Source organism: Branchiostoma lanceolatum, chromosome 4, assembly GCF_035083965.1.
Source record: "Branchiostoma lanceolatum isolate klBraLanc5 chromosome 4, klBraLanc5.hap2, whole genome shotgun sequence".
Lineage (NCBI taxonomy): Eukaryota > Metazoa > Chordata > Leptocardii > Amphioxiformes > Branchiostomatidae > Branchiostoma > Branchiostoma lanceolatum.
The window spans coordinates 18,353,605-18,381,580 of NC_089725.1; the positions used below are offsets into that span (position 1 = coordinate 18,353,605).

Below are 27,976 nucleotides of genomic sequence, written 5' to 3' on the forward strand. Positions count from 1 at the left end.
TCCACTTTCCCTAGGCGTAATTGGTGATTACATTCGTCATTTTCATTTAGGGTGGCGACGTAAAAAACAGCGACCCCGTGTATTGCTACGGTCCCATTTCCAAAGCGGGGCCAGGTCGGGCAGCTAGTGGGAACGACAGATATGATACAAAAGACAACAAAAGACACAAAACGTTAAAAGAATTCTTGATATGCATTTATTTCGTTTTCGCAAACAGCCGGGCCGGACCCCACTTTGTAAGTAAGTTTATTGATTTCGATCATTCATAAGTCACTAAGATACATGGCAGCGTCCTCAGAAGAGGATGCTGAACTGCGTACATTAGGCATATTACATTTAACAACATCTAACTTAAATTTAAACAACTAGTACTATTCAAAATCTAGAGATAAGAAAAAGATAACGTATTGTACAAGGAATTAGGAACCAAATACAGAAATTCTCATTGTACAAATGATAAAAGAGGAAATGGGACCGTAGCATATGAGGGAGCTTCAGGCGTTAACGCGCGTGAAAGAACCCAACACACCCAGTGCACTTGGCTATAAATGTGAGCCGTAGCGAAGTCGCATTGCACTTATAGCTATAAAAATCACAATGCTTCATCTCAGCTGTGGTTGACGAAACTGAAGAAGAAGCAACAGTATTTTGACAGGTGGTTGTATGATACAAAATTCATATCGACCAGAGGGTTTGTCCATTTTGTCCAGAGCTAATGATATCACGAATATCACTTTTTGATGGTATGTCCCAAATATTTCAGTGTACGTAATTCACTGTACACAAGGCTATCATCTTATATACCAGGATTCATTTCAATGGACATGCGACAACCCCTGCATGGATTCATAGGAAAATATGTTCAGAGGATAGAAATTCCTCCAATGTTTGTAAGAACCCATTCTAAACCCATACTATACACTCATGTATTAGGTAGATTAGCCCTTAGATATAGATAGAACTGTAGTTATGTACCAGCCATACTTTGTACCTTGTACAATTGTTGTGCAATAAAGTTATCATATGAATTTATGATATTGGGTCGGGGTCTCGTCCCATCACGCATTGCGCGACAAAATGGCCGCCCCCTGTGCGAAACTGGGAGGACCCGAAACTGAAACTGTTCGAAACCAAGACTTCTAGTTTATTCCCGATTTTGTCCATCGCAAAACGCCTAGCAACAGACTCATAAGACATTATGAAGAGGAGTGGCGAGAATCGTGATAGTTTTGTGACGGATTCTAAGCGTTTTAGGGCAGAAAACCTCAGCGGTAAGTAAGGCCCCCCTCCCTCATTTCTATGAAGCGAAGATATGAAAATATTATTTCCAGCTGACTCCTTAACATATGGCATTGGAGAGATTTCAGGTATTGTTTATTAGAGGCAAACTCTTCCAAAAAGACATGACACTGATGTATATTATGGTTTTACCTTAAATTTTCTTGCAGTGCCGCACATGATCATGTACGTTTAGAGGTTATCATTTGGTTCCACACATCACAGTGCTCGGGCAGTCGTTGATCAGTTGGATATAAGGCGGGAATGGGTCGTCGGTGGTGTTTGGCCGTAGGCAGTGTTTGAGTCGGGAATGGCTGTCCAATTTTCCTGCGAGTCGTGAACTGGGTGTAAACAGGTCGTCGATGCGGCCTTTTCAGACCGAAACACGACCATAGTCATACCAAATCCACCATACGACTCAACACCGCTTCAATCCCGACTGAAGAGTTTGAATCAGGTCGTGTTTTTCCCTGACTGAAAATCAACTTTTCCACCACGGGAAACCTACCACGTTGTCTTGACGACGTTACTTGTTGCCAAGACTACCGAAACAAAAAAATGGCTGACTCCGGGGCACGCGGGCGCCATGTCAACTCCGGGGAGTGACGGGATGCTGATACACGTCACCATGGTGATGGTTTCCGTGGCTACCGGAATGATTGACAGCTTGGAGAGCGCACCACGTGCTCCGGGGTACGCGGCTCACATGAGTGACGGGATACGGACTCTCGTCACCGAGGTGACGGTTTCCGTGGCTACCGGAATAATTGACATTTGAGGGAACCACGTGCATCGGGGTAGTCGGCAGGCGCGTGTGTCAACGTTAATTTAAAAAAAAGGGTATCTAAAAGAGGGTAAACATGCTTAGTTTACTCAAAAAGATTACATACGTCCTTGGGTCACTACGTTAATCAAATGTTATATTTGAAAGCGCTCAGTAACTCACGATAATTGTTGTTCTTTTTATTTTTCTGTCCTATTCAATGTGCAAAATAAACATCAGGACTAATTTCGATCCAAAATCAACATAACACGGAGGAATCCTGAAACATGCACGGTCAATGATAAGATACAATGATCAGGTACACAACAATAGTATCCATAGCTTGTAACAAGGTAAGACACAATATAACATCAATATGTACGTGCAATCATTGACAGCAATACATACAAACAACATGAACAGAATATAAGGTATCAATACATACAACATAAACAACACAACACATACAACATAAACATAAGTGCACAGTGTGATTCGAACCCGCGCCAGATCTGACAAGCATGCTTCGCAAGCGCGACGTCTACCAATCGAGCTACAGGGCATTTCGCGGCATGGGCAACTGTTTTTACCCAGTATTCAAGATCGCGGTCCGCCGAGTGCAATCTTATGCGTATTCTCTACATGTTTAACGGCAAATCATCAGATGTAACTAATATTGCACAGCAATTCTAGCTTTCAAATTCTTTTCAATCCTCATTGTAAAGTCTCTTGGAGTTCTGAATGATATAGGCTGTAAATTTCGGGTGAAAAAAAAAAGTGCTCGGTGGCGTAGTGGCATGAGAGCGGAGTATGTGAATAGAATGTTGACAAGGTCGCGGGATCGAATCCGGCAGGTATGTCGCACGAATTTTTTTGTTGCCTCGGATATTCATTTATTTCTTTAATCATATATAATTTTTATTTATTTATTTATCTATCTATCTATCTATTTACCTATTTATTTATTTATTTATACATATATAATTCGACCTTGTATGAAGTTAAAAATCGAAGAGGGAATAATATTCACTCCGGTGTTTCCACTGTAACCCGCTGAATGAATTCTCTTAAATGGCCTTTTTAAATTAGCATTACCTTGTGGATAGTGCCTTCAGAAACAAGTTACAAGTATCCTATTGTTGGAAAGATCTAGAACTCGATGATATAAGGGAGTTTTTGAACGACATATATCTAGTGCCGTTTTCTCTACTTTTCCTCGGCACAGGAAAGAAGCAGTAAGTTAAGAACACCAACGCTTTATTACGTATTTACGTCATACAACAAATATACACAATCGCATACACAGGATGGGAGAGAGTGAGTGAGGGTGTTACACAGGATACCAACAAGTCGGCAAAAATAAAACATTTTCAACCCCGATCCCGCTTGCGTCTTACTTAGTTAAGTGTATCCATTAACATTCCTACCGTCTCCGATGAGAGAAACCACCAACGAACTTGACGGAAACCACACACTTCATCAATTGTTCTAAACGAGGTGAGCAACATTGTTTTATATTTGACATAGATTGTCATTTCTTAACATAGACGGCAGACATTTTCTCGGCGTGGCTTTGCTGACGAAGATTTTACGGGCCTTGTCGACTTCTGATGGTGCAGGCTCCTGATACGCGGCAAGTAGACTCGGTCGACACAGGGCCTGCAGGGGAATGGTAAGTCTGGGGTTGGTGGAACAATTACGAAATCAAGCATACACGGATAACTTAGAAATACATAGGTATCGGCTGAGAAACTATAGAATTGACTTCGCTCACGTCGGCCGCCTTTGCACAAGGACTCCAGGAAGTAAGGTTGCGCCAAGCGATCTGAAGGGACACCACGACAACCTATATATGTAACATGATCATGATGCGCACATTGAAAAGCTTTCAAACAGAAACAGAATTAAACGAACGAAATGGAACAAAAGGGAACGAACTAGAACATAACGAAACAAACGAAATTGAACGAAATAAAAGCTAATTGAACGAAATTGAACGAAACAAAACGAAATTGAACGAAATGAAAGCTAATTGAACGAAATTGAACGAAACAACACGAAATAAAAGCTAATTGAACGAAACAAAACGAAATTGAACGTAATGAAAGCTAATTGAACGAAATTGAACGAGATAAAAGCTAATTGAACGAAATTGAATGAAATAAAAGCTAATTGAATGAAATTAAACTAAGCGTAACGAAGTTGAACGAATCGGAACGAAGTTGAACGGATCTGAACGAAATTGAATGGTTAAATCAATGGCAACATGATGTAATGAAATAAAATATGAACATTTGATAGTGCGAATTGTGTGCTAAAAGCAACCCAACACCGGCTCAAGTTCAGCCCGACAACAACAGATAATAATTTTTCAAAACCATCCTAAACAAACGGGAAAACAACCGAAAACAAGAGAGCAACCCAATTAATTTGATTTGTTCACTTGTGAAATGAAAGCTGATACTGCAGATTTACGTGTAGTAGTTTGAGGTTGTCTGAATTGTGTAGCTCATGCACAGTGTCTTTGAGTATAATTTTAGTATGAAAGGTTGCCTTGAAAATGATTCTGCAAACTTCTGCTGACTTTCTTGATATCTTATTGAAATCTTATGATAGTTTCTATATATCTTTATAACAGATTTAACGTTAGTTCTGACCGTCAAATATGATTGACTTTCTTCTGTAATAAGCGGTAAAACTCCGTGAAAGGATTTGAAACACAAGAATGGAAGCGATAAACATATTAGAAATAAAAAAATTAAAACGCAAAAAGTTGACATCGTGCCTAGTAAACTGCCTCCAGCATGTTCTTATAGTTGATCCTGAAAAAGAGAACAAGAAAATAGTTGTGTTTTTTTGGACAAATACAGCAATTATCATGTACAGCGACCTCGTGCTGCAAGACGTGTGTATCGTAAGAATGAGTTACGTCACTGGGGTTTTAGTACAGATAAGGAGATTATAAGGATATAAATCAACAATATGTGCACATTTCCATGCTTAACTCGTGTGACTAACCTACTTTTACTTTATTTGGGTAATTAGGATAGAACGCATGTAATGACCTCTAATGACCTCTCCTCTCGAAGTCGACCAGAATACGACTATACACGTCTGATTACCGACCGCGTCGTATTTTGGGCGGAACATCGTCGTGATTACGTCCATGGGATTCAATGATCCAGCCGTGCGGTCGTGTTTTCGTGGGCAGAAAAGTCGTGAAACGGGCGTTCGAGATTAACGACTTAGGCCAGACTTAATTACGCTCCAAACCCAACGCATTCCCGCCTGCCCGAGCACTGTGCATGGTGTTTACACTGTCCTAGTTACGTTTACTTCACTCCACATATGATAAAAACGATACAGACGAAGTGACACAGAAAGGGTGTGTCCAGTTTAAGGACGTGGCCTTCAACACTTGTTTCATAGTGACAGGGCCGGGGCTTGTGTTTGTGTCTAAGTTAGGGTGGGAAATGTCACAACATTCATAATTTGACCTTAATTTTTGGAGTATAGTTGTAAATGTTAGTGTAAGATCTACAGTAAAATATGCACAGGCTTGTTGAGATTGTCCTATTTAGAATTAAAGAAAGGAAGAAAAGAATCGTCTCAATCATGTGACTATGAGGTCCTTGACTGCCATGGGCTAGCTACTGAAGCTGTATTTTAGCAAATGCATAATCCTTTATCCCTAGGGATTGATTGAAATGAATAATTGTTTATGTGAGTGTTGTTCAAGACCCATAACAGAGTAGAGACAGGGTTAGAGGGAAATAACATCAGGGAGTATTTTGCACAAAATGCAGGCTCATTTTCCAAAAACATTCTCCTTTCCACGTAATGAAAGCATATTTTTTTATGAAGCTGATTAAGAAGGGTGTCGTAAGGTTTGCAAATATGTAGTATTTTGCAATTGTCTATATCACTATTCTTTCACAAAGGCCATGTTGATTTGATTACAGTCAAACCTGCCTAGGCGACCACCTTTTCAACGCGACCACCTGGCCATGGCGACCGCTTTTTCTCGGTCCCGAAAATTTTCCCCATAGGCACAAGCATTAAGCTGCCTGCCCAAGGCGACCACCCGTCCAACGCGACCGCGACCGCCTCGAATTGGGACCACACAGAGCACAATCCCTGCCCATGGCGGCCGCCTAATTTTCAAGCGTGTGGTGACATCGGATCATTTTGCTGTCGGATTCACGGAAATGTTTTCAAGACCTTGAAGGACAAAAATAAGGACAGAAATATATGGAATAGCAATGTTATAGCATCGATTCCTCCATGAAGTGTTTTGATAAAACGTTCCCCCTATAGACATTGTAAAGACAAATTTTATTTTGATGTTGTTGTGCCTCTCGTAATCTTATAGTTTACCGCAAACTCAGTTCGGTTTAAACTCAATTTTCAAAACGAATACGTAGTGCATGGCGCCAAAAAGTCAGATTTCACAGAAATTACTATCTATTTCTTGTAGTTTCAACAAAAATGTGTCTGTGTCTTACTAAATTCCGCCGAAAAATGATTTCGCGGCGGGCAAAACATCGGGCGAGAAATGTTGTTCCTTGGTCCCGACGCCATCTTGGATTTGGCACGGCCCAGATTTGGCGTACCGCTGACCTTTCTAAAACACGATGCTTTTGTGTATGAACATTTACGAATACTCTAGTTATTGATGAAAATTGATATTCTTATTTTCTTTTTATTTCCATGAATCTCACAAACCTTTATTGGACGCTGTGCGTTCTGCTGCACTGACTTACCTTTCGATGCGGTCGCACAGAGCTTGCCGCCCGACGAAATCACACCGTTCCGTTTTCATCTTTAGTTGTCAGATCGAAAACTTTTTGCCCCTTTATGCAGCGGTCGGCGCCCTAAAAAAGGCTGGGGCCAGCAGGTGTTTTCTAGGGATTTGTCTTAGGCCTTAAAACTTCGATGATGTGCATGTGTGTGTGTGTACTATTTAATGTAACGTGTAAATGCGGGAGGCGGCTGCGTTTGTAGTCAAAATATTATGACGAAAATTTGTACACGATGTAGCGGTATAACATTACAATTATTACAACGATAATGGAAAATGTAATTTTTGTAGGATCTTTCTGTCAATGAGAAGTGAACCTGGTGGGGGTCATGCTGTCTACATAATTTTCCATCCATTTACGTACTGTATCTTAAAACCTCGACCTGGAAACATGTGAGTGGAATCCTCTTCATGGCGACCACCTGTCCATCGCGACCGTTTTTGCTCGGTCCGCCGGGTGGTCGCCTTGGGCAGGTTTGACTGTATATGGATGACAACCCCAAAACTGATGTGAGCGTGCAAATAAAACAAAGATTTTGGGGGGAAAATGCCTTCATTATGAAATCTAAGTGGTTAGAGAGTTTGAACAAACGAATAAACACATAAAGAATGGTCTACCAAACAATAGATACTTCACTTTTTTCTTTCACATCTTCCTCTTTGACTTTGGAATTTGCTTTGGCATACTACAACATTACTGTCTGTCCCAAAACATTTTTTTTTGCAATTATATTTTGCTATTTTGCAGCTGCTCTGTACTATTTACAGTATGGTCGAAAACCTTTTTTTGGAAACGGAGGAAAATTGATGCATGTGCAGATGTTATCCATATAATCAAATCAACATGACCAAAATGGAAACCTATGGTCTGTATGATTTTATGATGGGCTGTTCCAAGATGGAAGTGGGTTTGCAGGGTACCTGGATGTACTGTATGTTGTAGTTGTATATGTCAAGTGGAATTGCACAGATGTAGGTTCAAACCTATGCACAAACTTTTTAATATTGAGGCTTTTCACTGTGTCATATGGTGATCATGTTGGCCGGGAATTGGATCAAGCAGCAACATGTCCGTGTGTTTAACAGACCGACACTGTAAGCCAACCTGGCATGCGGCCCTACTATAGTCTGACTGCATCATCCCAACAGGTGTTTTTGGCCTGATTCACTCACATCAGGATGTACACCTGCTCTAGAGGAGTGTAGCGGACTCATTTAACCTTAACCTGGAGGATTTGCTCTCCTCAAACATGCGACCCCTAGCCTAATGTCCCTATAATGTCCCATCTGGAGAACTATAACTGCCTCCAGAAGCACACAAATCAGGGATTAGAACACAAACCGCCATGCTGGGATTCAAACCCTTGACCAGAAGCAATGCCACTGACCACTACACCATGGCAAACTGCCTGGTTGCTTCAAACCCCCTTCCCATGGGTTGGTTCACTGATAATGGGTACAATATAATATGCCTGTCCATGACCCAACTGTTTTGCCACTGGCTATTCTACACTAGAATGAACCACATGCTATAGACAATCAGTTTTTAAACTTTAATGGCACTGCTGTAATCATGAAAAATGTTGTACAACAACATTCCAAATAATGTATATACATTATACTGCAAGCACTAAAATGCACTTCATAACCAACATAGATAAATTATATGGGTCAAGTTTCCAGCCCTAAGGTTACATGATGTGCATCTGAATTATGGCTTGTTGTATTAGTATGCATACTGTTATTGTTGATAATTCCATACTTCATATTAGTACTCTTATTTTGAGTAAACTAACCTTAGACAATTCTTTATATATATATTTAATTGAAGACAGTTAATACTGCTACATGTATTCTTACACTTCATCATCATCATCATCATCATCATCCACTTATCTCTGCATCTGCAGTGGTTGAAACGTCCTGTAGCTGCATTCTGTCTGCACTCGATGGCTCATTTTGGAAATACATGTACATGTATAATGACAGCCAGTCTGATGATTGTCATGTCACACTTTTGTTTTTATGTAGAAAATATACATTGTTGCAATGTTTCGTTACAGGTTATGGCAAGAGTCACTGCATTAAGAACTAGTAATGTTCTGCCCACCATTCATTACTTTTGTCACATGTCTCAAATTCATAGTATAATTGAAAATACCAGAATTATAGAATTTCCTCATTAATTATGCAAAACTAAGCCTTAACATGCATTTACATAATTTGCATCAACACAGACAAAGAGATTATACCCATGTTATCAGGAGCATCAGTCATTATTGCTTTGTTGGAATGGTTCATTGTTACCTGTCAAGAGTCACTGCATGAAGTCTAGTATCTCTGTAATATTGTTACTGTGTTGTTGGCGTCATCAGTCACTATCAGCTGTCCGTGTGGTGCCATGGCAACGGCCCATGGTTGTCTCATGTCCGTGTTGATGTGTTTGAGGAACCGTCCTCTCCTGTCAAACAGCTGAACACAGCTGTTTCCCCAGTCTGCCACCACAATGTTACCTGAGCTGTCAGTACAGATACCACGAGGATAGGTCAGCTGACCCTCTCTGCTTCCCTCGCCACCGAAACTGAACAAGAAATTTGTGTCTTCGTCGTAAACGTAGACTGAGCTGTTCTCACAGTCTGACACAAGGATGTTCCCACTGCTGTCCACAGTGATGTACTCTGGGTTCTTCATCCCCTGCTCTTCTCCAAGAGTTCTTACAAGTTTCCCGTCCGGCCTGAAGACTTGCAACTCCCCACAGCAGAACCCCCACTCTCCCATAGTTTGTGTAATGATGATGTTGTTTGTCCTGGTGTCTATGGCAACCCCCCTGGACCACCTGGTCTGTTGTAGGTCGATTGTGGTCAGGACCTTCCCTTCTCTGGTGTACAGCACAGCAAAGTCAGCTACGCCATGGTTCCCCACCACCCACAGGTTCCCCTCTGTGTCCACTGCCACGTTCTGGGGAGAGATGTTCTGTCCACCAGATATAACAGTCTCAAACTGAGAAACAAACGTCCCTTGTAGAGTGAAGATTTGAATCCTCTGGTTGCCTCGGTCTGCTACAAAGACCTCTCCATCCTCTGACACCACCACCCCAAAGGGCCTGTCAAACTTTCCCTTTTCGGACCCTTTGCCACCAAAAGTTGTCCTTTCCAACTGGTGATGGTGATTTTCTTGGTCTTCTTGGAGATGGTATTTGGAGTCGTACATCACTCCATGACTTGTTACTGTGGACATGGAGGGGGACCTTACAGAATAGAGAGTCACTTGCCCAAGTTCCAGTGTTCTAGTGTCTGCAGGATGAAATACAGCAGCCCTTGTTTGTATGGGAACAAGACTGAGTGGTGCTTTTGTTCTGTATTTTCCAATAACCTGTGTGAGGCTTCTCTCCTGTCCAGGTAAGTCCATCCCATCCTGTCTCAGCTTGTCCTCTGCGCTGTCACAGACAGCCGCCAGGTCGGACACTTGAGTCAGGACCATTTCTCTCTGCCCCTCTATAGCTGTCATGTTCTGTCTGTGTGTTTGGTCCACTTCAGACAACAGAGTATCCTTCAAGTCAATCAACATCTGAAGCATTTCATTGAAGGTGTGGTAAATATTCTTGTCTGTCTGCTGTCTGTGTTTGTTCAGAACTTTCTCCTTGTCCCGAAGGCTCCTTAAGAACGTGAAGTAGGTCTCCAAAAGGTTTCTTCCCTCTGATACTAGTTCTTGGATGGCTGCTCTCCTTTCCTGTGAAGCCTTCTTAGGTGTCGTTGTACGGTGACCCGCGTGGAGGTCACCCATACACTCAGTACATACAGACAGCTGACACTGCTCACAGTACAGCTTGAGCTCCTCCCAGGGGTGAAATATACATTTATTCTGAGACTGGGTCTGTTCAGGTGGGTTCACAGGTAGTTTTACCTGCTTACTGATCCTCTCACACAAGTTTGCAACAAGATGATTGTCAGGTAAACCGGGGACACCCTGGGTTGGGAGGGTGACCTGTAGACGACAGTTTGGGCATTCAAATGGCTTCCGAACTCGTGCGTGGTCCCCCAGGCAGTCCTGACAGAAGGTGTGCATACAGGGCAGCACTTTGGGCCTGGTGAACAGCTCCAGACAGATACTACAGGACAGTTCCTCCCTGATCTGTTCCCCCAGACTTGACTGTGGAGAAGCCATGATGCAAGTTGCCCCCTGTACATGTGCACACACGTCAGCACCGCTCCCTGGCCAAAGTCCACACTGCTTGTATTTGTTTCCGGGGTAAGTCTAGCCGGCTGGGAACTGTAAACAATCCACCCATGAGGCGGATTGAATGAATAGACTCAAGTGGGCCGTGAAGTCAGGATAGTTATAATTGTAGCCAGAAATAATAATAATAATAATAATAATATCAGGTGTATTTGCAGCCAGTGCCACAGGCAGGTACCCAATGTGTAGGGTAATGAAATGGATTAAGATGATTAACAATGCTCCATGTATTTAGGGCTGGACTAATTCAATACCTTGGTTGTCACACCTCAAAATCTGAATAACATTTGAATCTTTTAAGTTTAAGATCAAGAAAAGCATTTCACTTTGAGATGAAGTTGACTTTTTATTTCAAGTCAGTGACTGTACTTGTAATTGTATAGTTACATACATTTAATTAAGTGTAGGAATAAAAAAATATGATGTGTGCGCGTGTGTGTGTGTGTGTGTGTGTGTGTGTGTGTGTGTGTGTGTGTGCGTGCATGCATTTTGTGTGAACAAACAAGCAAGATAAGATTACTTTGGTTAGTCTCTAAAGAAAGTTGTAGTCTTCAAAAAGAAAATAGTTCACAAATTAGTAACCAAGTATTGCTGAAATTCTACTATTTCTAGTCTTGAGGCTCTATTTATGGGTCATGTTCATGATGAGGAACCCAATCAATTAAGGTTTAATATGACCTTATGGACATGTGACTCCATTAAAGCATGAAATATTTTTCCTTGATATATCATTAGCTGTGGGCCCATCTACCAACAGAAGCTCTTAGTTGGTTATGAACAACTGCTACTGCTAGCTGTGAATTCATTTACTTTCATGGTGGTTTTATTTCTCGGCAAAAGGGAACAAGATGTTTTTGCTGTGTTTTACATTCACAGTTTAAACAATTCTGTAGTAAAGCAGTAATACAATTGAGACAATTGAGTTTCCTTTATTTGCGGTCACTGTAAAAACTTGGGCGAAAAACACTACAAAATTTCAAGTTTACAGTATTTTGAAATGCTTGTCTTGAAGTAAATTCTTCAATCATCTCAAGCCTTTGACATTATGAACATATGATGGCAATTATGATGGATCATTGACTATCATGTTTTGCCTTCACCTTGCTGCAGACTCTACAGATAGTGATGAAGATGATGACTCAGCGAGGCCTCCCCCCCTGGGCACATCGGCAGCCATGGGCCCCTCCAAGTCTAGTGGCCCTGCCCCAGCTGCACCTCTGTACAACAGTTTTGCAGAACGGATGATGGTTAGTCTTCAGACAGAGTAAACAAGCAACCGCTGGTTAAATGGCCTATGCCTCACTACTTTCAAGATAGGGATGTCAGTCTGTAATGCTGCAGTACCTAAAAATACTGCTAGAGAGCCCATAATCACCATGTTTCATTGGGACTTCGATAACTACCCACATGCTAAAATTTGAACAAATCCATCTGAAGGATCTTCTTGAGTTATAGGTGCAGAAACAGCATAAAAATCAACACCCACCATTCATCTCTTACAAATTTTAATTACAAAGAGTAAGATTTTAGTATGGTTTTGATAATCAGCTAACATAAGACATTTTGAATACTGGTAGCTTACTGATTTGGAAAAAAATGTCTTGATTTCATTCTTGTTAATAGTTTCCCTCGTGATTCTGTTTGCAGGCCAAGATGGGTTACAAGAAGGAGGAGGGCCTGGGGAAGCATGGCCAGGGACGCAAGGAGATTGTGGAGGCCTCCACACAGCGTGGGCGCAGGGGTCTGGGTCTGAAGCTGGAGCAATTCGATGGAGAAATCGACATCGACTGGACAGACGAAGAACCAGTATGTATTTCATGTTTTGCTTTTAAAGGAAACATGTTCTTTCTGCAGTGTTAAAAGTTAAGGGTCATAGTAGTTGCCTGGTTTGACTGCTCTTCACATTCATTATCCTTTATACAGAATTTACCCCCAAAGAGTAGATTGTTGTACCAAAAAATTGCGGGAATGGAAACTATTGTATGATAGCCTTTACTTCTAACCAGTTACCCATCCACTCATACAGATATATTCCAATATTTGCTAAAGGTCACTCTTAAGTTAAGGGTCATAGTAGTTGCCTGGTTTGACTGCTCTTCACATTCATTATCCTTTATACAGAATTTACCCCCAAAGAGTAGATTGTTCAGTATGCTAACACCCATTCCAACATTGGCTGCTGGAACTTAGTAAGAATTTTTTGCATGTCAAGACATTGAAGAGTTTGATGTAGTTTAGGTATGTTTTTACCATGTCTACATAGTCCATGTTCCTTTCCTCAGCCTTCTGTCCATGAGAGGCCAGAGTGGCTGCCTGCCTGTGAGAAGCCTATTCCTAGCAAAGACACCTTACAAGAGTGGGTCTTGGAGGGGACTGTAAGTAGCTTTGTTCCACAAAGGATTTGAGAAATTTAGAACTTGATATGATGTTGGGCTTGGCTTTGTTTGTGAATTTTTCAAGTTAGCTAAAAAAGAATTCACAGATAGGTTGGTCTTGCCTGTAAGAAAAATAGTTTCCTTTCTAACTGAACTTTACAAGCATGTCAATTCTTTGAATAAAAATATATGTTACCTTCTTCAACTATTGAGGAAAGTTTGCATACCCGTAGAGATGCTGATTTTTCAATTTTAACAATTATTGTGTTTTTTTCTGCTTCTACAATGTTCACCAATTTTTTGTCTCTCCTCTTCCACAGAGGAAGAATGAGATTGAAGATGAAGTGGAGTTTTGCAATGAAGATATCTTGTTAGACTTGCTAAAGTGTAAGGTAGGTAAGAAAGAGTATCTGATTCAGTCTATCAATCATTAAGTCTTGGACATTCTATTATCATTTACTTTGAAGGTGTGATGTTAACATACACATCCATAACATCCTTGTTGTTGAGATGATTCTTTTATTACTGTGTTTTTCAAACAAGATAAAATACATTGCAGTTTGTCCATCAGACAGGGCCTCCTACAAGTGTTTTCGCTTTAGGATTCCTCTCTTTCCTTTTGATAAAAGTCCATTTTCCTGTGTTGTGTGCAGAGTGTTTTTGATGTCCTGGAAGGACAAGAGATGAGGAATGCCAGAACCAGGGCCAACCCTTATGAGACCATCAGGGGAGCCATCTTCCAGAACAGGTACAAAGTTTTGATACAGCTTTACTTCTTCCCATTAAGGTACTGAAGTATTATTTTGTGGTTGTCTGTCTATGTTTGTGTGTGTGTGCATACAATCTCCAATATACACAATACACCATTGCCAGTCATATCCAGACTGAAAGTGCTGCAAAGTGTGGGTGAGATCTACCAACTCTTATTACCCTGTTATAACATTGAGTTCTATATTATGGAGCACTCCATTCCTATTAGGAAAATTGGAAGCTTTAGAAGTATTGGGATATTGTTTCTTAAGTTAATGTTTCCCTTCTCACCCCCAGAGCTGCTATGAAGATGGCTAACATGGACCATGTGTTTGACTACATGTTCACTGAGCCCAAGAACGACAAAGGGGTGAGTGGGTTACTTGTTTTTCTTCCAAGTGAATCTCGCCTTGTTGTCCAACTCAGACAGTAAGTTTTATTGCTCAGACTGCACAGTCAAATTTAGATGCTCACTCTGATCACTCAGCAATTGGTCAAAAGTGCCAGAAATTGTGCAAATCAGGTAGGTCCGAATTAAACCCCGCCCTTGTGAGTTACAAGCAGGATTAGTACAAATTGAGCCATGGCACGCCTGTTCATTCCCTTTGACAAGTGTTTGTCCTTACAGGAGCCCATGGTTGGTGCCCATGATCTGCTGTACTTTGCTGATATCTGTGCTGGTCCGGGCGGGTTCTCGGAGTACGTCCTGTGGAGGAAGAAATGGCACGCGAAGGGCTTTGGTCTGACCATCAGGGGGCCCAATGACTTCAAGCTGGAGGAGTTCTTTGCTGCTTCTAGTGAGATGTTTGAGCCCCATTATGGTGAGTTCTAGCAGTGCACAATAGAAAATATATACTTAGTGAACAATAAGTATGCCCTATCACAAAAGGAGCCCAAGTTATATACATTTTTTTGTGTATTTTGTACTTCTAACATCAAGTTTGGGGTGAACAGAGGATATCATTCAGAAGTTGACTTCTGGCCTTTGCTGGTCAGTGCAAATTTGCAAGTGAAGAAATTACTTTGGTGTTGAGATTCCCTCCATGATCCTTGTTGCATCCTTGTTTTGAACCACTGACTGTGAACAACAATGCCGTGTTACAGGTGAAGGTGGCATAGACGGAGATGGTGACATCATGAAACCAGCTAACCTGACAACCTTCAAGAAGTTTGTGTTAGACAGCACGGAGGGCAAGGGTGTGCACTTTGTCATGGCGGACGGGGTAGGTAGCCATGCTCGTTGAGTTGTAGAGCTTTAATCCTAAGGGATGAAAGAAAGGAAATAGAAGTCGTTTGGTGATATTTTCTCAGTAAGATTACTTTATATCTATTTCTCTGATTTCTGGCAGGGTTTCTCGGTGGAGGGTCAGGAGAACCTACAGGAGGTGCTGAGTAAACAGCTGGTCATGTGTGAGTTCCTGTGTGCCCTCTCCATCCTCAGGATAGGTCAGTTCACAATGTGTGATTACAGTCTAGTTGTTCAGACATACATTGCATATGCTGTACAGCACTCAGAGATTAAAAAAATGTCTGCCTTGGTGGCCTTTATTCCCCAATATATTTCTTTATAGTGGACTTAGAGAGGTCTGTTTTTCCTTGTGTTGAAAAATCCTTGATTTCTTCCATTAAGTCTCCAAATTTGTCTTGATTACAGTCAGCAACGAGTTTGTAACCCCTGTCTTCTCTCCTTCTCCTAGGTGGCTGTTTTGTGTGTAAGACCTTTGACCTGTTCACCCCCTTCAGCGTGGGACTTGTGTACCTGCTGTACCACTGCTTCCAACAGGTCTGCATCTTCAAACCCATCACCAGTCGACCTGCAAACTCGGAACGGTGAGGGATGAGTTTGGCAGACTTCACCCCCTTGCCCATACCTCTTTGCAACTCCTCCAATCCCACAGACAATGATAGCAGCACTGAGAATGTATGGCAATGTTGCATTGCCTGTATTGGGAGTCACAGAAACACACACATAGACAGACATGCACATACACTGTTTCCCCCTTCTCGTAAAAAGAAGGACAGTGGTTTTATACGACTTAAAGTTTTAGTGTACCTGTATCTGGAAAATCCCCCTGGCTTTTTGACAATCACATCACAACGAGCCACAGTTGGCAATGTCCTGTCCTATGGACTGCAACCCCCCTTCCCTAGTCAAATGGCCACCTGTAACCTGAATTCAGATTCAAACCTATAACATTTTCTGTATCTGTATCTATATAGCCGGTATAACCGCCATCAGGCGTAACACACCAGCTTCGCAGGCACGCGGCGCGGCAGCAGCTGGTCATATTACACCGAATGGTCTGTTACACCTAGTCTTTGCATATCTGACTGCAACCGTTCTTTAAAGCTATTTTGGTTCAGAGGGAAGACTTCTAACACATACACTCTAAAATATAGATATATATATCTATCTAACTTGAGAATTTGCCAAAGATTCCTACACAATATATTTCTCAATGTACAGTGACAAGTGCCATGCTCATCTTGTATTCCATCCAGATATGTAGTCTGTAAGGGGCTAAAGCCAGGCTATGAGGTGGTGGAAGAGTACCTCTTCAAGGTGAACATACAGATGAACAGACTCAAGAACACAGACGTGGATGTGAATGAGGTGGTTCCCCTGGACATCATCAAGAAGGACTCCCAGTTCTTTGAGTACATGGTGGATTCTAATGAAAAGTGAGGAGTGACTTCTGCGGAGTTGTTTTCAACATTATTTTGTAGTTTGATAATTGTTCAGTACACAATGATGAAGCAATTTATCCAAGAATTGTTTAGAGGAGGGAAGGAGGGAGTGGCAAGTGGAAGTCTGCAGTCATTTTGTTATCTATATGTACATTATATTGGTGTGAAGTAATACATTCAACCATTAATACCAACACATAGTATCAACATAAATGTCAGCAGTTTCCTGCTGTGATCTGCACTGAGTGACCCTAGTGAGTAATCATGACTGCAATGAGTATATAGTCCTGTCTTTACCTTCAAGTCAAGATGGCTACACAGCCTGGGATTAGTAAACACAGTTTCACTGTTTGGTGAGTTACTGTCTGCCCTTGTATGATGCATTACTTTGTATTTTCAGGTTGGCTGAGAAGCAGACAAAGCACCTAGCTAAGATCAGAGGATATACCCAGGACACGTAAGTTCTAAACCTTCTCCCTGCACATACATACAGGCTAAAAAAAGTCACTCTAATGGACTCAGCTTTAAGCTAGCAATGCTGTATAATTTGGTCATCAATTAAGGATATGACAGAGCTCTGTTGCAATATTGTTTTCTCTGTTATCTCTTTTTTTTGTATACTCTTGATTCTGTGCCTAGCCCAGAAATATGGTAAAATACACAATTTATTTTTTGTAATTCACAGCATTCTTGTCTTGCAGCACATTGTTTGAAGCAGGACAAGGAAAGATAAGGAAGGAAGCCCTACAGCTGTGGAAGGTAGGTGTATACATACATACATTCTCATCTGAAACCTGCAAACTGTCCATCTTTACTTTTTGAGCAAGGGGACTTGTGAAGATTTTATAAGTTATAAGTGGTAACCAGTGCACAGTCTTATTTGAAGAGAACGTGGAGATCTGTTAGTAGCATTTAATCATTCATTTCAGGTCCCAGATGAGGCTCGGTTTGCTCCCCAGAAGCCAGACTCTCGAGTGAGGTTCACGGAGCTTGCCAAGGTAGAGACCTCTCTATTTGCCTGTTTTAGGACTTGGATCTACAACCTTTGAATTTTTGTACTGTAATTCTTGTTTCTTTTACTGTAAATTTATGTTCACTGTTTCAACAGCCACCTCTGTTCTGTGAACTTATCATCACCGTGAAAAAAAATTGTTATTATTTTTGATTCCTTCACACATCCGGTCTGTAAATCACCTGCCGCCACCGTGAAGTTAAAGTTCAGTGAAAATATTGATTTTCCTTACACTGTGAAATTATGCTTCCATGAAGATAAAGTGAATTACAGTATCCTGTAAAGCCATGCAAACTTGGCCTTTTGGATGATATCTGTAGTCATGTAGGTTTGGGCCAGTCTTACTCCTATCAAAGGTGGGTGACAACTGAATTGTGCCTCTGGCTACTCTCCAAGCAGAGGTTAGTGGAGAAGATCGTGACCTTTTTATCCTCTGCCCTGTTTTTCGTCGGCCATAGTGGAGATGGCCGACGAAAAATGAGGCAGAGGATAAAAAGGTCACGATCTTCTCCACTAACCTCTGCTTGGAGAGTATATAAAGTGGACAGATAGTAGTAAAAGCTCGTTGCATGATCCATATGTGCTGCACTCTGTTATCCAGGAGACCAACATGGACGTGTTCACCTACAAGGCCACCATGCTGTCCCCAGATAACCTTAGTAAGCTGGGGAACGTGTACGACTTCAGGTGTATGGTTGCCGGGGGCGACAGGATGTTCCTACTGGCTCAGGGGGTGAGGATTACCTACATGTCAATATGATGCTCTACGCGATGAGTTATTCACCTCTCTCAATTTAAGTAGTTCAGATTTTAAGACACTCAATGCCACAGATAGATTTGACTATATATTTAGATGCAACAGCTCATACAGTGTTAAGATAGGCAAATATACAAAAGATTGTTTTGTTATTAGAAAAAATAATGATACTCAAAATTAGCCCAACTTGAATTATGTAAAACCTAAGATGATCATTTTGTTGTAGTGAATAGTTTTATTCCATACTTATGTCGTGTTCTATGTTTACTGTTGTTGCCATACTTTGTACCTACTAAAATAGTCGCGCAATAAAGTTCTTCTATGTGTTGAGGTTTAGCAATGGTCTGCCAGAGGGCACTTTTCCCCAGCCAGTTTAAACATACTGGAATGGGGAAAAAGAAACAATGTCACCAGATTAGTGTTGTTTGACTGTTGTCTAATGTAGTAACACAAACAGAGAGTCTTTGAGAGAGAGAGAGAGAGAGAGAGCGAGCAAAAATCTTGTAAAAAGGCTGATGGTTTTTAAAACGTAAGGTGCTAAATCAGTTGCTTACATTAAGTGTGACTATTTCAGAGAACCCTCCTGTTCCAGTGGGACGGTCGCCCCACCACCAAGTGGATGAAGTTAGACCTGAACATGGAGCTGCCTAAGGACACCCTGCTGGTGGTGGAGGTAGTACAGGAGCTCAAGGGGGAGGTAAGGGGATAGTACAAGAGCTCAAGGGGGAGGTAACGGGGTAGTACAGGAGCTCAAGGGGAGGTAAGGGGGTAGTACAGGAGCTCAAGGGGAGGTAAGGGGATAGTACAGGAGCTCAAGGGGGAGGTAACGGGGTAGTACAGGAGCTCAAGGGGGAGGTAACGGGGTAGTACAGGAGCTCAAGGGGAGGTAAGGGGGTAGTACAGGAGCTCAAGGGGAGGTAAGGGGATAGTACAGGAGTTAAAGGGGGAGGTAAGGAGGATAGTGCAGGAGCTCTAGGGTGGTAAGGGGGATAGTACAGGAGCTTAAAGGAAAGTAAGGAGGATAGTACAGGAGCTTAAGGGGAAGTAAGGGGGATAGTACAGGAGCTCAAGGGGAAGTAAGGGGATAGTACAGGAGCTCAAGGGGGGGTAAGGAGCTCAAGGGGGAGGTAAGGGGACAGTAATTCCCTATCAATTCCCTGATTTAATAGCAAGGCAGTTTGAGTGGAACATCACTGATGACGCTTTTCTAATATGCCTCCCTATCCCTAATTGGAATACAAACAGAGTGACACATTTCTTTTGCTACTACCTTTACATTATTACCTAAGTCTTTCAATTCTTAATGTGTTGTTTTTTTCCTGTTTGAAGGGAAAAGCTCAAAGGAAGATCACAGCCATGCACATTGTGGATGCCTACACACTGAATGGGGAGGACATCAGCAGCAGGCACTTCAGTGAAAGGTAGGCATCTTCTGAAGGGCAATTTGTCTAACATCAGCAAAAATTCCTGTAAATCTTAGTTTTACAAGTCCAGAAAGAAAATCGCCATGATGCTAATTTTCTAATCTTTCTCTGCTGAAGGATCATGATGGCAGAGAAGTTTGTGAAGGCCGTGTCAAAGCCCAGCAGACCTGACATGGCTCCACTCAGGTAGGATGGACACTGGGTTTTGTGTACAAACTTGTATGATACCTGTACCAGGATCTCCACACAGCTTCTGACTCAGATTATAGCTCTTGTAGTGTCATCATGTCAGCAAAGCACTAATATTACAGTCTCTGCAACATATGGAAGGATTGCAATAATCTGAGCTTTCTGGAAGTCTACCAATAGTCTGGGTACCTAACCACCCTCCATACTAACTGCTGACTCAAATCTTTTTGCTTGCTAACCATGGTTTGCTAGCAAAAAGATTGAGTTGTACAAGTGGATGGTTCATTGACATTGTCCAGTCTTACTCCAAGTTTCCCGTTTTTCTCTGTTACAGAACAAAGGAAGTCTACAGATTGGAAGAAGTGGAGAAGATTTTTCAGAAGTAAGTGTTTTGAGGATATAGAAGGCAACCTGTTCCCATCCGTCCCACCTTGGCACTATGAGCTGTTATATATAAAAAAGAATAGCCATTGACAGATGATTTTTTTGTGTCAACCCTTTTCATTAGAATGGGCATCAGCACCAAGAGTCAAGTGTGAATTTTAGACTTGTCAAACTGGTCAGGTGAATTTGACGTTGTTCCAGCAGAAGTTCAGAAAGGCCTTGAAATGTTTGTTTTCTAATTCCTAAACTGTATTATACAGGTTAGACATGCGGCTGACGAAGGGTTCTCGAGACCCCCGGTTGTGTTACAGCATCGATGGAACCAGACACTTCCTTCCATGTGGAGTGCACTTCATCAGAACTGTCAATGGTATGGTACCTGGCTCAGACATGTTTCCCTGTATGACTGTGTGTGTGTTCACTTTTATGTGTGTTTGCACCAGTGTTGTCAATTTCCATAAAATGCAGTAATCACTAAGTAGATCCTCCAGCTTCCTGCTGCAAACTAAGCTACAAACAGGACCCTTGTCATAATTTTCCCCAAAAAACTCCCCACAACTCCACCATATTTCTCAGTCTACCCCTGATGAGTCTGTTCCTCCATGTTGTTCCCAGATCCGTGGGTGATGCAGTACAGCAAGAGTTGGAGCAAAAAGTACTTCTTCAACTCCAGAAATGGAAGTTCCACCTTTGACACTCCAGCTGAGGCTATTGCACCATTCAGGTAAGGACTAGTTCACTTCAGCTGGTCAAGTGGGGGTGGTCAAGAAGATTTTTTTTATAAATTTTCTTTATTGCATTTCACAAAGTGAATAACACATAATACGAACAAGAGAAAAACAAAGTACAAGAAGATTTTTTACTTTGTTTATCTTTTCTTGTACATTTTTATTTTTGTGTCTCTTGTGCTTCAGATGTTTCTGCTTTTTGTTGAAAATATAATTTCAAACATTGCTAAACTGTGCTCTCGTTGTTCCAGGGTCTGCTATGCCAACAGGATATTCTGGGCCTGGGAGGATGGGGTTAAAGTTCACGACTCTCACAAGGCCAGTGACAGCAAGGTGTCCCGGGACATGCTGGTCCAGTATGTACATCGACATCTGAAGTAGACATGTTGGTCCAGTTTGTACATCATGTATTACAGCTACTGGCTGACAGCAAACTGGGAAGGATATTGTGGGGTTGTTGTTGGAAAGGTTGTCACAATTTTTCTAGACTTTGAAATAAATTTCTTTCCCAGTGTAAGGGTGTATATCTTGTAACTTCTTTTTCCAAGTTTCTTCTCATTGTATAGAGGCTCATGTCCCCTCCAACATCCTTCCTGGTTCACTCCTGAGTGACATCCACTTACTGTATTCACACCTACTGCTGCACACATCCAATACTTTTGTAATCAATGTGTGTCCAACAGTGATATTTTATCGTTAAGAATTGAATTTGCAGAATGTTTGTTTTGATAGGTAGGCCTGTTGTGAATTTTGTGAGGTATGGTAGGTTAAAAGTATCACTTAGAAGCATTGCTACAAACTGTAGGTTACAAGCATGAGATTCTACCACAAAGATCAGTAGAGAATAGAAATGGGGGGATGCTGCTTTGCCAGCGGTTTGCTTTCTCCAAATGCTGTTTGCTTGGTTATTACGATAGGATAACTAGATATATGATGTACCAGTAAAGAATTATAGAAGTATCAGAAGAATGAAGAAATGTACTGATGTTTCATAGCTTTTTTATGATAGAACTTGTTGCAATTCTAATGATAATTGTGAAGTGTTATATGTACCAGGTACCAGAACAAGTAACCTTATGATAAATATGGCTGAACTAAGAGCAGTGTTTCATAACATTAATCCTGTTCATATTGGAATCATCCAAGCTCTATGTTGAAAAGCTTTGGATGTATTTACACATGAAATCTTTTTGTCATTATACATTTAAAATATCGAAAACAGCTTATCAAACTTACTTTACCAACCTATGAATGATACAGGCTGTACAAAAACAGTATCTGTTGACAGAAGTAGTGAACAAAAAATTGTACATTACAAGTGTTTGAATCACATTTGATCTAGTTCAGGATAACTCATATTATTCTGCTGTAAGGTAGAACATTTTGAAAACATTACTAGAAGCAAGGAGGTTAACCTCCTTGCTAGAATTAATGAGAACAGGCTGAACAGCTATTGTGATGATACAGGATGTAGTTTTAATGTGATGAATCACTCACTGTACAGTAGTGCATGATGTAAATATGTTGTTTAGATTGTTTTCTTTTATTGTTATCCACAAGTAGGTAATCAAAGTCCACAGAAAAAGAAGCAAAAGATACAACTTGAAAAGCTCAAAGTTGTAATTTACATGTATGTATGATAAGGATCAGTGTTACACAAGAGGATTGATGTATGTATAATACATATAAGCCTGTACACATGCACAAATCTAGCTTGCAGTCATGTTTTCTGTACTCATTTGCAAGACTTGTAAACTCATACCACTGTTACACCCCTGACTCAACCTGAATCCTGAAATAACACAGTTCACTTGCTGTTTATGTCAGTAAGTAAAGCATCCTGTGTTAGTTTCTTGAGAGGGGTAAGACATATTGGAGTAGATGTGTTATGAGTGTCTAAGTACACACACTGTGAGTAACAGTAGAAGACATCAACATGTAGTAAAGGGATGATTAGGAAGCTGTAAACACGGCTGGAGTCAGGGAGTCCGACGTACGTCTCACTACAGTCATAAACAGCCAGGAAACAGGGCAGGTCTGGAGGATGTGGATGCTCCAAGCAGATGTTAGGAGGGGAGGTCCGATACGTCCTCTGTGACAGATACGTGTGAAAGACTACAAACAATTAAAGGCTTGGAAAATTCATCAGGTGTGGCTTCATCAGGGTGGTAGGATTATTGTTCTCACCACTGCTAGGCTACATCAGAAAATAAAAAAATATCGAGAAAAGATGAAAAGCATGCCAGACTCCAGCTAACGTTTCCTTTGACCAAGGATAATGTCCTTGCTTGACGTCCTTTTCCCACTTTTTATGGTCATAAACCAGCCCCGTGCCTGGAGTCTGTGGACGGCTATAGGTCAGTGTGAAAACTATGTGGTCTGTTGTTCCGTTATTATCATGTCTCTGCTCCATCGTGTGTTCCCTCATGAATGACGTAAGGGAACAAGTCGCTGGCGATTTTCCGGTCCGGTATGCCCATTGTCAACTAATTACGAAACTAACGATAATTAGCTCACTAATCAAACAACACGACTGCTCAAATAGCGACACTTAGAAGAGCTCCGCCCTATTTCTCAGAGAAGAAAACATACCATGCATCCTCGAGCTAGTGAAAAACAAGTGGTAAAGTTGCACGTGTAGTGAAGTAGTTTTGACGCAGGTAACAGCACAAATTCCTAAGGGTCATCATAGAGTTATCTGAGCAATACGCGAAGTTGCGAGATTTACTGATGGAAAGCTAAAACAACTTGTTGAGCATCATGACCAGTATTGGAGAAGAAAAAGATTATTCCCTTAAAATTCAAGTTTGAAAGCCCTCAAAATCGTCTGTATAGCGAAGCCAAAACATATAACGTGATATATACAGTTGGTCTTCACCGTTCTTATCGTTGCCTTGTCAAGTTTGGGAAGAAAAACATAAAAGTTAGCGTTCAGCAATAGAAACGTTACCATGACCGCGGTATTAATTACTTAATCCCTGGTGATGTAACGCCCCCTCCTCTTCAAACGCCCGTCCCGACAGGAGAAGGTGGGAACACGGCGGCGACATCAGGCAGATCTGCCCGGCAGCCCCGGCTCCTGGCGCCGCTGGCCCGCCGGCGCCTCCACGGAATGTTTGCCGACCGAGAGTAAAATTCAAATTTTGTTTATTTGTTTCCAGTTGTCGCAGTGCCCACTTGTGAAAGTCAGACCATTCTCCCTTTGCTCTGTTCTCCTGTTAGCATCCCGGAATTGTCTCCAAATCGTTAAAGTTTTGCAGCTCAACATTTGCCAGACTATTGCGGGAAAAGTTGGACCGCGCAGTGAAGCCATGCTTAGTTTCTCGGTGGAGGCCATCCTATCCAAACCGTCCTCCCACGGGCGGGACAGGTGGGAGCCCACGGCGACCGGGGACAGGGAACACACGGACAGGACACATGCAGGACGCGCACCGTGGCGGTCATGGGCCGACCCCGGGTACAGCTCGGTACAGCCGCCGTGGATGTACGTTCCCAACCCGGCAACGTTTAGGCCATCCTCTGCAGAAAGTTTCACCGTTACATCCTCGCCGAGTTCAAGTTCAAGCGACTCACAGGGCGAAGACTCGGAACCACACAGATCATCCCACCAAGGGCATCAGGAGCACCCGGGAGAGCATGCGTGCGACGAGACAGAACTTGACGTTGACGGTATGACGATTTTGTTAATTTCATCTTTTACTATTAAAATTAATGAACAGATTCTACTTTTGCCTTCAAGCATACATTATGAGATAAGATCACAACGTTTTCTAGCCTCAGAGGTATGGGGACAGTCAGGTGTCATTACGATCTTCCCAACCAACAGCTTTTGAACCGAATACGTGTATAGTTGGGCATTGCGAATCCATCTAGATCTACTTGAAGATTATCAACCAGTGACTATCTATGTATGATCGTCACGTGTATATGAAACTTTGACTAGTTGAGCTATGGGTGTGGAGTGTACATGTGTGCTGGACATTATTGAGGTGTGCGTGTGTACATTGCTTGTGGTTTGTTTCGTTCCCACTTTAGTCCATGGAGCCACGTGATTTTCCTGAAGAACATTCATTTGTGGAAATACCATGCACATGACCAGCAAATAGAAGCAGAAGTAACTGCGACTATACCTAGTTATATTCTAGGAGATGAAAGTCAAATACTAGTAATTGAATTGTTCGTTCTGCAGGCGACTTAGGCCTAGCTTACAGCGTCTGATGAGTGTCGTCATCAGCGCAGTGAATTCAAATTTCTCACAAACATCATCTGATGAATGGGCGTGACCAAAACAAAGAAATTGTTTTACCTGCCTTTTCAGAAATTCGAAACTTTGATTCTTACCCTAATGTATTTTGGTCCCCTCCAAAGGGCTCTTATCGCCCGTAATCAGGCGCTATCATGTTCAAAATGGTAAACAAACAAAAATTATGCGGGGCCCGCCTTGTGTACAACTCGCCTAGTCCGCAACATCGAGCAATAGGTTGGCATCCTTCTCTCGTCCAAATATTTTCACACTGACCTTGTGTAAAATAGTGTGCAAGTGGTCGACAACTTGTTTTAAGCGTGTTATTTTAAGATTGAAAATGACGATGAACGACTGACAATGAAGGGTGCTTGCCAGTATGAAAATCGGAAAATAGTGACTCGTATCAAGGCGTTTCGATGGTTGATGTGAGGGCGGCGTGAGCGACAGCCATGTACTCTCCAAGCAGAAGTTGGGTTTCGGCTTATTTTTGACATCTTTTTAGTAGGAGATTTTGTTGGCCTTTCTGTTTTCTCATTGTTTCATTATGTCACTTCTTTTAAACAAAATAGAAAGCCCGACAAGGAGACATAAAAAACAAGCCGAAACCCAACCTCTTCTTGGAGAGTAGTGCATAATGGGTACTGAGAACGGATAGAATTGCCTCAAACTCCGGATTACCTGTTTAGGAATTACATAGCTTTAACGATCTGCAGCTATTCCCATGCGTTTATAATCAATACATATATTTTCTAACAGACGATGTTGAGGGGAATGACAGCCCTGACCCTGCCGTGGCTGAAGGCAGCCCAGAGGACAGCGGCAGACGGCAGAGGCGACTGTTCAGCGGGCACCAAGTCATGGAGTTGGAGACGTGCTTCTTGGAGAAAAACTACCTCAGCAGGATTGAGAGGATCTGTTTGGCTAATGCACTGGTTTGTGTTTTTTGTCTTTACTTTTCTCAATGACGTAATATTGCTGCATGAAATGCAGTCTGTGTCGTCTTATTACAGGCAGGTGTATGTTATTTTCTGCTTTACTGATCTACCTGCAATTCACGTATACCACTCGCCATTCACCCAGCGACCAGACTGATTTCAAACATACGATAGCAATGGCTTTTAGTTTGTAGAGTCATTTGGCAACTTGTAACTTAGAGTAAGGTCGACATCATACGTTTGAAACACAGGATAGATGTAGAGGAACGTGGCAGCCTTGTTAAGGCCATAAGGCATAACGTCAACTGAAATCTCGTTTCTCTCTCAACAGAATCTTAGCGAGACGCAGGTGAAGACGTGGTTCCAGAACAGACGCACCAAGGCGCGGCGGAAACACCTGACGGGGCGGTACTGGGGCCGGTGGCCGGGCGGGTACCGCGTCCAGCCCGGTCTGACCTACGGGCCGCCGGACGACACCATGCGGGCCGCCATCGAGGACCTGATCCGCCGGTACGAGGACGGACAGGTGGAGACCAGACTGACCCACTAACTTCAAGCACTCAAATGGCCGATGCCTCTCACACAAATAGGCTGAGATATATAAAACACACCAAAGAAATATTAGTTAACCTTATCCGTTTGGAGATCATAAGCATTTTCCTGAACTTGAACGGGGAGCGGGAAAATGACTCATATTTCGTTCGAATATCAAATCCGTGTAAAGTTGGTTCCTCTAGTCTTGTAGTGAAGCAATTCTGCTTGAAAAAGAGAAACGCATGTAACGTTACCTGATGTGGAAAAATATACGCACAGTTCAGCGACCATAAAAACTGTCCATCTTTTAGATTAAGGCGTGGAAGTGACAGGTGTCACCGTGTAACGTTATCGTCTATATGGTATATGACATGAAATTGTTTTATATGTTCGGTTTTGTTCAGTTATGATTTGTTACTTCTTTTCTTACCTTAATAGTTTACTAGTACGGCCAGTATTCAGCATGTTCTAAAAATTCTCAGGAATCTAAGTGTTACAATCATTAGTACTCGTATTGCCATATGTGGGTTTAGAATTTGTAGTAGAAAATGTTATACGTATTTTAATATCATACAGTTTGTGAATTCTATATATGCTATATGCAGCACGTGTCAAATATGAAAATTTTATACAAGTCTTATATTTTGTCATGGTCTTGGTCTTCAACATTGCCAGTGAAATAGACATTTTCTGTAAAAAAATGTGTCGACCTGTCAACGGTTTTAGTGGAAGGCATTACTTTATTAGGATTTATGGAGATATTTGTACTAGAGTTATGCCTCAAGTTTACTGAACGCTTCAAAATAAAATGGTTTGTTTTTTATGGCTCACAAGTTCATCTGTGTTTTTGTTGTTGTTGCTGGAAGCTATCAAAAG

General features: G+C 41.8%; 3 protein-coding genes and 1 long non-coding RNA gene across 4 annotated transcripts; 2 read left to right on the plus strand and 2 right to left on the minus strand.

Moving 5' to 3' along the window:
- Positions 1-1,061: 1,061 nt before the first annotated feature.
- Positions 1,062-23,530, plus strand: LOC136433086 (cap-specific mRNA (nucleoside-2'-O-)-methyltransferase 1-like). The gene is made up of 23 exons (XM_066424893.1): positions 1,062-1,271; positions 12,189-12,325; positions 12,726-12,884; positions 13,361-13,453; positions 13,774-13,845; positions 14,107-14,201; positions 14,501-14,573; positions 14,832-15,024; positions 15,308-15,426; positions 15,553-15,649; positions 15,901-16,033; positions 16,706-16,885; positions 17,292-17,348; positions 17,593-17,650; positions 17,821-17,889; positions 18,505-18,636; positions 19,235-19,357; positions 19,990-20,081; positions 20,202-20,270; positions 20,608-20,655; positions 20,918-21,027; positions 21,273-21,381; positions 21,637-23,530. The coding sequence occupies exons 1-23, from the start codon at positions 1,199-1,201 to the stop codon at positions 21,764-21,766; spliced, it is 2,421 nt and encodes an 806-aa protein (XP_066280990.1). The 5' UTR covers positions 1,062-1,198; the 3' UTR covers positions 21,767-23,530.
- On the minus strand, positions 2,297-5,346 carry LOC136433084 (uncharacterized). Its single transcript, XR_010755593.1, has 2 exons — positions 3,816-5,346; positions 2,297-3,700 (listed from the first exon to the last, which is right to left on the minus strand). It is a non-coding gene; the product is annotated as an uncharacterized lncRNA (long non-coding RNA).
- On the minus strand, positions 8,382-11,057 carry LOC136433085 (tripartite motif-containing protein 3-like). The gene has a single exon (XM_066424892.1). The coding sequence runs from the start codon at positions 11,004-11,006 to the stop codon at positions 9,174-9,176; it is 1,833 nt and encodes a 610-aa protein (XP_066280989.1). The 5' UTR covers positions 11,007-11,057; the 3' UTR covers positions 8,382-9,173.
- A 511-nt stretch (positions 23,531-24,041) lies between the features above and the next one.
- On the plus strand, positions 24,042-27,933 carry LOC136433087 (homeobox protein koza-like). Its single transcript, XM_066424894.1, has 3 exons — positions 24,042-25,054; positions 26,388-26,563; positions 26,898-27,933. The coding sequence occupies exons 1-3, from the start codon at positions 24,697-24,699 to the stop codon at positions 27,114-27,116; spliced, it is 753 nt and encodes a 250-aa protein (XP_066280991.1). The 5' UTR covers positions 24,042-24,696; the 3' UTR covers positions 27,117-27,933.
- Positions 27,934-27,976: the final 43 nt, after the last annotated feature.